Consider the following 13,239-nt stretch of genomic DNA (forward strand, 5'->3'; position numbering starts at 1 on the left):
GATCATAAGGGTCATGCAAGATAAGAGAACAAAGCAAGGATAATTCTCCCCCTCCTTACCCCTCACTGAGATAAAGCTTTAATGCAACTTCGTGCAGGATAAGAACGATAAGAAATTTTCTTATCCTACAAGGCGAAGAAGGCAAAGAAAAGGGTCGTGCAGGATAAGATGTTGCAAGGCATAGGTGTTCTTTTTGTTATCTCACAGGGAGAGCTTCAATGGATAAGGGTCATGCGGGGTAACTATTGGCATGATTGGCATAACTGATACAGACTAAACTAGTAAATGATTGATTCTAGTAAAGGAGTAATTGTGATGACATTGTGATGAAGAGATTTTGATTGCATGATTGGATGACTTTGATCAGTTATTTGTGTTGTCATTGATGGAAACTGATGTTTACTATGTTGTATTTTGTCATCTTAGTCTTTTTGGTCTACCAAAAAGAGGTTACTGGTAAAGAAATAGGAAACTGGGAATTAGGACCTTAACCAGTAAATGAGGAAATGTTTTGATTAGATCTAGTGATTGGTGATGATTGTAGTGTTGCGGTTTGGAATGTGAGTTTGTATTGTTGTAAAGTATTTTTGACCAGAACCGCATCATGTTTTGGTTACTCAAAGTCATGTTTATGATTTTTGTTATATTTTTGCTAGGGTTTAAGGACTGCTAAATAATTCTCTTAACCGGTAATGATTTTTGGCTTGGCGGTGATCTACGTCAAGTTTAAATGTTGGTGATGACGTGGGTAGAACCACATGAAGTGTTTGAATGATGTTTTGGTGTGTTTGAAGATGGAATTTCTTGGGAAACAATGAAGCGCTTAGAAGAGTGTTCTAAGGGTTTGACTTTGTATCAGATCAAGGTGCGGTGATCATTCAATAATTGTAACTGATTTGTAATTGATTGTAATGATCCATATGATGATTAATGATGATCTGTAATGAGTTGTAAAAGACCAGTGATGATCTATGTTGTAAGTCTTAGGGTTTTGTAACCGATTAAGTTGTAAAGGTTATTTAGGTGGGTATAGTTGATGTTTGTTATGTCGGTCATTTTTGAGAAGAGTGTGAAGCCGAACTAGAGTATGAGAGATCTGCTAGTGTAGCAGATTTGGATCAAAATTGGATATGATCAAGCAAGCAGTTAAGTGTTATACCAAGATTATTCATGGTTGTTCCCTAACAGTTGTAACAGTCAAAATCCCTTAACCGGGTAGGTCCTAACATGCCTTTCATTGTAAATCCCTTAACTAGGTAGCTCAACATCTGAGTGTTAAATCCTCTTGCGAGGTTGATCCTAATAGGTCAAATCTTCTAACAGGGCTCATCATCTACATCCCTTAACTAGGTGACTCCTAAAAGGGTTTTCTCCTAACCGCGCTAGGCTCTTAATAGGGCACATTCCAAAAGAGTTCACAATTTTTGTGGGTACCAATTCCCACCGTGGTTTTTCCCTATTTGGGTTTCCACATGAAAAATATGGTGTTCATGTGGTGAATGTTTCTAATGTGTTGATTTGATTTACTTTTAGTTTATGCATGTTGATGAACACTTATTGAGCAGTTTTGTTAAAGCAGTTTAACAGTTGATTATCAATGATTACCGGTAATGGTAAAGAGCTTATTACTAGTTTATGATTGATTTGGTGAAGTTTTATAAGTTCAAGTTTTAAGTTTTAAATTATTATTAATATCGATTCACCCCCCTCTCAGTATTAACCAAATCCTCTAAGATTAATAGTAACAAACTAATGTTGTGGATAAGGTTCCCCTTATCCCGCGTTGCACAATGATCAAGGAAAAATGTGCCAAAGAGACAAGTATGAAGTATTGTGCGAGATAAGAAATGACAAAGCAAGGAAGGCTTACCCCCTTATCCCGTAGGGTAAAGTCAAGGTCCTATGGGACGGTGCATGGGTTCTCCCCCTTATCACGCACTTAGTTAAAGCACAAGAGATGGCTAGTGTGGGATAAGAAAAGAGTATGGGAAAGACTTTCCCCATTATCCCGCAGGGGAAAGTTGAGGTCCAAGCAGCAAGTGTGGGATAAGAGGGTCAAAGGGTAGATAATGGGCCTGATGACTCAACGACCATGTTAGTAGTGGCAAATGAATTTATCGGCTCGATGGGCCCAATTTTCACATAGAGGGCTTTCTGCCAAGATTTCTCATGGCGAAAAAGGGCAATTTTGTTTGGCCGAAAGGCCATTTTACTCCAAAATTCTTGGAGTGGGGCTAGTTGTCTCAATGCACAGTCATGATCGTCGATGATCAATTGAAGCCCAATCAAATGACCATGACTATTTCTTTCATTGGCCCCACTGGCACTCTCATAGTGAGATCTCACGTGTCCATTTGTGCGTGAGATTTCCTGAACGATGGCTAGCCTTTGAACTTCCTTTGAGCCATTAGCATTTAAAATTTTGTAGGTAGGTTGTTGTCGACCTAATGTTTGAGATGTTCTTCCTACTCAGTTAGCACCTCATTCTTGGTTAGATTCTCATCCAACCGCTAGGGATCACCTTCTTTACTCCAGATTGGACCCTATAGGCCAATTTTTTATGCCACCATACCACCTTCAATGCACAACAAAGACTTTTTGTCCCTACAAGTATGCTTGGCCATGCTTGTTGACATGGATTACTTGACTGATGGGTGATTTTTCTCTTTCCTAGGCTAGAGGAAATCTTTAGAGGTTTTTTTAACATGCTATCAAATATGTCTATCTAATCTTCTCCCCTCTAAGATATTTTTGTAAACTAACCCTGGTTAGGGTTAGGCTTTCTTGATTATAACCATCTCAGTTATGCCTGAACTATAGAGACAATTTTGTAGCCTATTCTTAGGATCTTCTCTTCTTTTTCTTTTGGAAAAGGAACCTTGTTTTCTCTGCATTTATAAAAAAAAATCTTGTCTTTGCGTTAATTAAGTTAGCTATTTTGCCTACTTTCAATTTGGATAACTTTTGTAATGTCTTACCTTTTTGTCTAAATGCGTTTTAGTTTGTTTTTTGAGTATATGTGACTGTGTTAATCCCTCTTAGAGATTCATCTATGAGCTAATTGCACCTCCTTTTGATCCTCATAAGAATTATGACCTTCACTCAAGCTTTAGAAAAGTAATTAAGATAGAAAGTTGTGCATGCTCTTAGTTGTTTTCATTAATGTCATGTGCAGCTATAGGTAGGAAGATCACATTCTATCTAGGTGCAAACTATATTTCCCTTCTTTCAGTTTCCCTTCTTTCTCCCTTTTCCCTCAGAATTAGTAGAATATGATTTATCAGTGTTGGGTTGGTCCAACACCCTGCATCTTTGATTGAAGAGGAAGTTGGCCTTCTCTAGAGATTCAACCTCACATTTAGCAAGGTCCCACACTTGAGAGGTTGATTCAATGTTTCACAAGGTTGATGATCAAGGTTTCTTGGGTCATCAAGGGTGCAAACTTTTGTGACAACAAATTTTGGCACATGCGATGGGAGTGTTGAACTTTTAGTTCATAGATGACCATCTGGGGTACAAACTCTTAGTCATTGGTCATATCTTTGTTGATAGTCGGTGTGTTTATCAACAACTCATCCTTTGGAGGCAGCAAATCACATACCTAGTGACTCTCTTAAGGACAAATTCAAACTCTTGATAATACCAGTTGCAGCCTATGCTAAGAAGACAAACCAGATCATCATCTATAGGTATCTTTTAATTTATCCAAGTCCCTTATTCAAATTATAGGAGTAAAAGGGATAAACATTATTTGTCTCCTGCTAGGGGAACTCAAGCAAAAGTATGAAAACCTTCAAGATCCCTCTCTATCCCTCTTATATGAAGATTAACACGACCTAAGGGCCCTTCCATCCATATCAATAGACCCCTATTTTCTATGGCAATTCCAAGAGTATATACATTTGTCACCTTTAATGGTGGCAACCCCTTGGTTATTTCCCAAAAGAATGATATTCTAGTGGCAGCCTTGAATGTTATTCCATATTTCACGAGAGAGACATCTACCTCTCTGAGGATCACAAACAAGATGTGTCAAGCATTTGCACTATGTTTGATGTCACTGAAGACAATGTTTTAGTGAGTCTTCTTGCCTCCTTATTCAAGGGAAAATCTCTCCAATGGTATAGAGGGCTAGCTCCTAACTCCATTCACAATTAGGATGAGTTAGGAGAAAAGCTATGCGAGCATTTTGAAGACAAAAGTGATCATCTATCACTTATGGAGCAGCTGACCACAATCAAGAGGGCTCCTCATGAGTTCATGACGAACTTCAACTATAGATTCTAAAAGACATGGGATAGAATCCCTGCTATTATGAAGTCATCATCAAATCACACATTCCTATACTACTTAAGGGCCTTGAACAGTGACATTGTTGCCATGATATAGTCAATGGGAGTAGACAATCTCCCATTAGCTTATGATATTTCCATAAGAGCAAAAAATTATTTAGTATAAGTCGGGAAGTTGTCCCCTAGGCCTCCAATGCCTCTATTCCCAGAGGCTCCTATTCTAGTAGTTTCCACAAGCCATTTGCTCACACCTACACCCTCCCCCTTATCTTTTGAGATTAAGGAGTTGCAGGCCTCCCTCGAGGCCTCAATGTAGGAAATGATCATTCCATTACAATAAAAACTATAGGAGTATGGAAATGAATTGGTCTTAGTCAAAAGGAAGTTACCATAGACTAACAACAAGCCTTATCAAGCATCAAATCAGAACTATCAACAACAAAGGCCTAACTTTCAAGGGTAGAACCAATGGAGCAATGTTAGGCCCTTGAACAGTTTGAATCCCACAACTGCAAGCACCTCAAAGGCATTAGTGCCAACACAAAACAATCTTTCTCAGGAACAAGATTGGTGTGTCCCATGCAATCAGCCACATAATCAGACCTCATGTCAGAATGGTGAGTTTTCTCAGGCCTTGGTAGCACAAGAGGATCCAACAACTTCAAGGCAGCAACAATTTGTTGATTGTCCTAGTCATCACAAGGATATACAACTTTTATGAATTGGCAGGAGGTTGATTTTTGTGGAATAAATCAGACAAGTGGGGACAATGTAGCCAACAATACAAGGTCAAAAAAGAGGGCCATAGACCCTAATATTTATTCTACCATGGCAGCTCCAACTCCACAGGATGCCATGAAAACTACAATGCCAAATACCCATGATAAGGTGGCTGCTCCGAATAATGAGAAGGATTTGACTCAAAGGGTCACACAAGGGGAGCCACGAGGGCTCCAATAATATCAAAAGCAAGCTTGTTGTTACACAAGTCCCTACTAAGGTTATTGTTCCCTTTAATATTGTTGAACAGATGAAGAGGCCTAACCTCAATGTATGCTTGTGGGATGCTCTTGCTATCCCATCTCAAATAAACCTACTTCAGGAAGCCCTAAAGGGGATGGATGTTGTAGAGGATACCATTCAAGGTTGTGTCTCTTCAATTTCTACAAGCCTAGTGCAACCTTTGGAGGCACATAATCCAAAGAAAATCAATAATCCTCCCCCTTTTTATCCATCATTAATCATAAGAAATAATATTGTTCATAATTGCATGATAGATAGTGGGGCTAGTAGTTCAGTTATGCCTAAGGGGATAGTTGACCGTCTAGTATCAAGTATGAACCTATCACAAGAGGAGTTGTGCAGGGTCAGTGCAAGAAGATGAGTCCACTTTTTGGCCAAAAAGTGGAAGTGTTTTCCCTGTTTTTCAGATTTTGTCTCACTTGAGCTTAAATTTTGAAACACTTAGAGATTGAATCTTGAAAAAAGTCAGTAATATAAAAGATAGCTCTCTGAGTGTACTTTTCAAATATGTAATTTATTTTAATACCCACATAATAAAAAATAACTTTTTGAATGAAGTTCTAAAAACTATGTTTTAAAAATGCCTGTTTCAGGACCATACCATGCATGTGTACGACCCACACTTTTTGACACAATTAAAATTATTTTCTCAAACCGTTTTGGGAAATGGTTTGTAACACACTGAAGATTGATGAGCATATTTTTCTGTATTTTTTTTTCAAATATTTTTTTTTTAATTAATTTTTTAATGACCGTAATTATCTTTTTAAAAATTTGACATGTACGACCCACATAATTTGACGTAAACTTAGTATTTTTTGAAATTTTTTTTTTTTAAATTGAAAAGAATTTTGTGTAGATTGATGACATATAATTTTTTTTTCAAAATTCATTAAAATAAATAAGTTATTAAATTAAGAAAATTAGTTAATATTTCAAATTTATGACCCTGATTTAGTATAAATTAAATGAAAAATATTTAAAATAATCAATTTTTAAATTAATTTACATATTTAGAATCTAGACAGTATAATCTGAAATGGGTTTCAATTTCGTATAAAAATTCTTTGATTAAAGGCACGTAAACTATTTCATTTCATCATATTTGTGCTTTCATTCATGGAGCTTTGAATTTGCAGGTTCATGTCTCAGGTGTGGCCATCCCAGGCCTATCCCGGGCCTAATCCCGAGGCAAGTGGCGGGTTGTGAATTCAAATTTTACATAACGGGCCCCCGTTTTATAAACGGGGGCCCGTTTATAAAACGGGGGCCCGTTTCATTTTCTGCCCGTTGGATTTAACAACGGGCCCCCGTTTTAATAACGGGCCCCCGTTATTTAAATAACGGGCCCCCGTTTTATAAACGGGGGCCCGTTGTTAAAATAACGGGGGCCCGTTATTAAAATAACCGTTGCTGTAAAAAAAAAAAAGATTGCATCGATTTACTACAATATCATTGAAATCCGTACTGACAAAGATTTTTTACATCATTTGGCAGTACTTTTTAATATTTTTTACGCGATTTTTTGAAGACAAGTTTGTAAAAATGGGTTCTAAGCAACGTCAAAAGAAAAAAAAGAAGACAATGACAGTGGACGAAATTCAAGCACAAAGAGAGAAGGAGGCAAAACGCCAAAGAGATCGAAGATCACAACAACGGCAATTGAATAACACTTTTGAAGCATCTAGTTCAGTGCCCGTTGTAGATGAGACCATTGAAGACATCATGATGGATGCAAAAAATATAGAACCACACACGGGTATGACTGTTGATGCAAATGTTGATGTGGATGCGAATCCTGGTATGTTTTTAAATCCTGATGACTATGATGCCAATCAAATTGCTGATTTAAATGAAGCTGGATATAAATTTCATACACCAATACGAAAAGAAATAAAAATTGAAAATATTACACCACCATCTCTAAAAGAAAATGAATGTAATTTGTTTACTATTGATAGCAATGTGCTAGATAATCTTAATGGGTTAGTTTCTTGGAGACAAATCAGAACACATGCAAACAGATTATATAAACAATTTTTCTATAATAAAAAGTTAGGATTCCAATGTCAATTAATGCTACAATTAATAAAAATGTTAAAAATGCGTAAAGTCATGAAAAAAATAGGTATTTATGCAAAACCAAAAAGAAAAGATGAATCATATAAGCAAGTTGTATCTACTGTTGCCAGTGCCATCGATTCTATAGGAAAAACAAGTCGATCTAAAGATAAGAATGCAGCACGTAGAGTTATAACGACTGCTATAGTTGACAAAATGATTGTTAATAAAAGAATGTTAAGTGATATAAGTGGCTATTTGAACTTACATCGTAGAACCTTGTCAAGAGCGGCCAAAAGAAGAGACACAATTGAAATTGATCCACTAAACCATTGTTGGAGTTTTAGTGGTAGACTTCAAAGGTCAGACATGAAATTAAATGATGAAACTAAACAATTAATTATAAAATTTTGGCATGATAACACTAGAGTTTCATCAAATGTTAGAGATGTTTTAAAGTTAAGGGTGGGATCAAAAATTCGTGATCCTCATCCAAAACATCTTCTTGACATGACTCAAACTGAATTCTTTAAAAAATTTAGTGATGAATCTGTGTTAATGAATTTACGAATTAGTCAAAGATCATTTGAAAAATGCAAACCCTGGTATGTTAAAATCAATAAACAAAGAATATCTTGTTGTTGTAAAACTCATGTCCAGTTTCGTTACTATTATGATGTTTTTCGATATATTCGTTGTATGTTGCATGGTAATGATCTTGTGCAGGATTGTGGTGTTTATGTTCCACCTGAAACTATAAAAGATTTTATTGGAAGTTTATTTTGTAAACCACCTAATGAACAGTTATTTCTTTCCAGTTCATGCATTTATGGTCTTTGCAATTTATGTGGGAACTATTCTTCGATAGGTGAATGTTTGCATGAACATGTTTCATCTGAGTTTGGACAAAAAATGGTTGATGTTAGGAGATTTAAAAATATAGAATACCCTCTAAAGGATGGAAAGATGGGGAAACGTTTAGAATTGATTACAGAACAGAATAGTGTGAATGCATTTATTAGTGAGTTTAAAACTCATATTGTTCCAAAATATGTGAAACATTCCCAACATGCCCGATGGCTTGATGGACAGTTTCGCATATGCAAGAACACATTTCCAATTGGAACAATAGTATCAGTTGTGGATTTTGCAGAAAATTATACTCTAAAACCACAAGAGGAAACTCAATCACAATACTACAACTCAGTGCAAGTGGCCATATTTGTGCACATTATATATAGACATGACCATGACAGTACAGAAGATAACAGAAAAATTTTGAGGGAGTATCATTTCTATGTTAGTGATAATCGATTACACCCTTCAGAGTTTGTCCAACATTGTTTCGAGGTATTTTATGATAATCTTAAGGAAAGAGAAATTGACATGAAACAACATATGATATGGTCAGATAACTGCACTGGACAATTCAAAAATGCAAGAATGTTTTATTGGCTATGCAAAGTTCACAAGATAACCAATGTCCAACATTTATGGAGTTTTTTTGAAGCGGGACATGGTAAGGGGGAACACGATGGAGCCGGTGCCTGTATAAAAAGAGCTCTAGCTAGAGAACAATTGAAATTCGAGGATGCAGTGAAATTCAGAGATGCTCGTGCAGTTGTAGATTGGTGCAATTCAAAGTTGTCAAAAGGATCAACTGAAAACTCTGCAATTCGACGTTTCTTCTGGTTGATAGAGGAAGATAGTATTCCTATTCGGCATGATTGTAATACCATCATTGGATCAACTAAATGGCATTCGTTTAAGAGTTCTAATTCAAACACATGGACTATATTCACAAGGCAACTTGCTTGCTTTTGTCAGTTTTGTGTTTCCGGAGATTGGGAATTTTGTGAGAATAAAGAATGGGTTGAAGAATGGCAACAAAGATCATTGACACCCATAGATGCAAATGATCCGCATGAAAGAACTAATGAAGATATGGATCAAATGTTTGCATCAAATGACTATGATCGCATTTCAGATCTTATACAACAAGGTAAAATTATTTTTGAAATTTGTTTTGATTTATTAAATAGTACATAAATTTATGAAATCTTACAGTGTATATTTTTGTTTTTATTTCTCATTAAATATTAAAATAAAATTGTTTTGTGCACAGGACATGTCTATGCTGTTGTTGCACCAGAGGACAATGAAGAGGGGACAGAGTATTGGTTGGCTCGATGTGTAGAGCCAAAACATAAGCTAACTACTCCTCGAGTAGATGATGATGGTTATGACTATCCAACAGGATCTGTGGTTGTTGTTGGCACTTGGCTACGCAAATATCTAACAAGAAAGAATGGATTGCCCGCATTTGAAGATTATGAATTAGAGAAAAAGATTATACATTACTCACATTTGGTAGTGGCAACTAATATAAAATTGGATAGATATCGTGGCAGGCCTGCTAATAAACAATTATGGACTCTCTCTATGGAAGAGCACGAGACAATTATAGATGCTTTGCAAAAGAGAGAGGATGCAGATAAGATTAAATTAAGTATTACATATTAATACCTCAAAGGATGTCGATGTGCGTTCAAATTGGCTCTGATCAAAATTATGAGGATAACCTATCCTAATGGTAGTGTCCACCTGCATACATGCATTTAATGAAATCATATTTAGTGAACATATATATGTGTACTAAATAATTTCAAGTAAAGTTACAATATTGTAAGAGTTCATATTTAAGTTAAGAATTATAAGATACATACCATAGATGGTGTCACAATAGTCAGACCCTCTTCTTGATGTGATGTAGAGGGTCCCTCATGACCTGAATCCTGGAGAAAGAAGCATTCAATGTATCAACATGAAAATTTATATAATATACGACGATAGCATATTAACTTAAAAAGATCTAGTACAATGTCTAGATATAAATTTATACTATACCCCATAAGGTGTGCCGAGTTGTCTTCCAGTAGATGCAATATTAACTCTAATATTAGGCGTAGTCCTTATCTACATAAACAAAATTTATTTAATGAAGTATTAGATTGTATAAAAAAAGAGATGCACTTAGTTTATACCTATATTTAATAAAGTACATAAAAACATTGACATGTACATGTATATTATATATATCTATACCTGGTCAAGATGAACATCCGAGCAAAGAAAATCCATATAAGATGTCATCATACTATCATCTGCTGCATCATGCTCATCTGGAACTGAAGTAGATCCTGCAGCAGTAGTAGGACCTAAACACGTCTCATGACAACTCGAACACATATGTGGCATCCATCGAGGAGCAGATGCCATGTGAGCAGCTTGCTCACTCAGGTTCCCTGTGAGGGAAGTCAAAGCATCTAATGTCGAAATGAATGATGTATTTTGGACATCTGCAGGAATCGATGGAGCAACAAGTGGAACTATGGGTGGATCCGGTAGGGGATTATTACTCCGTGCCCCTAATCTATGCTGTGGCATTCCACGACCAACACCCTGGAATGACTTAATATCAAAATAATTTGGTTTTTGGTTCATTACAAACTCACAGTATAATTTCTTCAAAAAATAAAAAGGGACCTCATAATTACGATGTGGTGGATAATCAAAAACCATCCACCATCTATCCCAAAAGTATCTAGCCATTTCTGGATGCACACACCACCTAATTGAAATTCTTTTCTGGTTAGGTTGCATTGGTTCTCTTGTTTTTGGGTTGGTAAAATATGGACATAAATGAGCTTTGGTTATTTTCAAATCTGTGATTTGTCTATAAGTTAAACCATCGGCATAAAAATCACGCAACTCTTGTCGTCGTCTATGAAATTGATCTAATTGAGAATCAACAGATCTAACTGACTCGACAACAGTTTGCATTGATTTTGCAAACTCTACAAGATGGGGTGGCGTGACTTGCTCATTTTGGATAGCAGCAATGTTTTGTTCAATCACTTGTAGGTTTTCATTAATTCGTTCTCTTAAACGAATTTCATCCAATCTAGGGGGTTGTGGTGGTGGTGGTGGTGGTGGTGGTGGTGGAGGAGGAGGAGGAGGAGGAGGAGGAGGAGGAGGGGGTTGTGGTGGGGGATTTTCACCTAATAGTTCATCTATGTCAAAAACATCCATGATGGCAAAGAACTCCTGCATATATAAAGATATGCATGAATTATATACAACTCTATGTCAAAGAAGAATCTATTTTACTAAATTAAAAAAAAACATTTATAAATAGTAACATTTCTATGTTGTTGAATGAGATACACATGAAATATATAATATAATATTGAACTTAAAAAAATATACATGTACATACTATTGAATCTTGAAATATAAAATTTGCGCATAAAACTTAATAAAAACTTTCAATGAAACATCATAAATCTATTAGAATTCAATTACGTAGTTTTGAGATAATTGTCATCAATTCATATTACATTGATTAGTCTTCAAACAATCTTAAAAAAAAACTAATCTCCCATGACTATAAATGACATACTTAAAACATATTATATTCTAAGTGGTTGTCATGTAAAGACAAAACATCAAAACTTTTGAAGAGTTAAGCATATTTCACCATTAAATTTCTCCCATAATCAAATCTACACAAGATTATAATTTACAAAAGGTCTTCAAAAAATATTATTTCCTATAAATCATTTATTATAAAACTCCGCAATCATTTGTTTTCATATATAATCTTTCTATAAAATTTAAGATATCAATCCATACACAAATTCTCTTACAAAGTTCAATAAGAAATGAAGGATAGAGGATTAAATACTAAGATTGTTTTGAGAGATCAATGGAGTAGATTGATTGAAAGGATTGTGTGCATTAGAAGCTTCCAAGTGGCAACTTAAATGTTTGGTGCACATGAGGAGTTCATGATCCAAGAAAGTTTTGAGGAAAAGGTCTTCTTAGGGGCGTATACACCAAGATGTTGTAAAAAAAGGTAGCCAAATGACCAAAAAAAGATAAACACGAGTGCGTTATTGGGAAATTCATTTAACGCATTTGAGGTCTTTTTTGTAGTGTTTTTTTCTTACACTATACTAGGCTTGTTTACACTATCGTAGGTTCATTAGGACTATCCTAGGTTCATTAGGATTGTCCCAAGTTCATTATTGCTTTCTTAGGCTCATTAGGACTTTCTTAGGTTCATTAAGACTGCCCTACATTCATTAGGATCATTTGAGGCTCATTGGGACTTTCAAAGAAATGTTGCTCTCTCATTAGGCAAGGAGGATATAGACCCTTTAGGTTCTCTCATGTTTTATAGACATTTGATAGGTTTTAAATTCGAAATATTCATTAATGGAGTTAGTCTAGTGTTTCTTGGTTAGTGAGGAGGATCAGTAGATGTACATCATTAAAGTTTACATAAGGGTTGCATTCAAGTCTTGAAATATTCCATCTCTTGTTCAAATATATGTAAGAAGGGGAGAACATTGGATATATTACATCATTAGATAGTGGATATAACCATTGAGTTTTAAAATTAATTAGCCTCAATAAAAAAATCTCAATTTCTATATATTTCATAAATGCATAATTAGATAAATTATTACTTATAAATAAATCAATATGCATTTCTTTCAAAGAAACAAGAAACATACAAATAATAATAAGTTGTGATCTATATATCTAAATATGAAAATAATTCCATTAAAAATTTTACCTAGGTTAAGCATAAAAGTGATAATAAAACATAATCACCATGTTTTATTTCAACCTTAAAAGTAAAAGAACTCTACATATCCTAAAATTAGGACTTAATCACATCAAATAATTCTAATATAACTCAAAATACTCCTTCAACATATAAGATGATCTATGCTAGATGGCCATGTCTTACTTTCATTCCATTTATGGATTTCTTACATAGTAATACAAAAAA

The 13,239-nt window shown here is 35.2% G+C and overlaps 1 protein-coding gene across 1 annotated transcript in view; it reads right to left on the reverse strand.

The window, feature by feature from the left end:
- LOC131860134 (uncharacterized) overlaps nt 1–10,906 on the reverse strand; it is a 107,056-nt gene extending 96,150 nt beyond the window's left edge. The window contains exons 1-4 of the mRNA XM_059214507.1: nt 10,482–10,906; nt 10,284–10,352; nt 10,103–10,171; nt 9,903–9,980 (exon numbers count right to left, since the gene is read on the reverse strand). Of these exons, the coding sequence (XP_059070490.1) occupies nt 9,903–9,980; nt 10,103–10,171; nt 10,284–10,352; nt 10,482–10,880 (615 nt within the window). The 5' untranslated portion in view covers nt 10,881–10,906. The remainder of the gene's footprint in view (nt 1–9,902; nt 9,981–10,102; nt 10,172–10,283; nt 10,353–10,481) is intronic.
- Nucleotides 10,907–13,239: the final 2,333 nt, after the last annotated feature.

This window comes from Cryptomeria japonica, chromosome 11 (assembly GCF_030272615.1).
Source record: "Cryptomeria japonica chromosome 11, Sugi_1.0, whole genome shotgun sequence".
Taxonomy (NCBI): domain Eukaryota; kingdom Viridiplantae; phylum Streptophyta; class Pinopsida; order Cupressales; family Cupressaceae; genus Cryptomeria; species Cryptomeria japonica.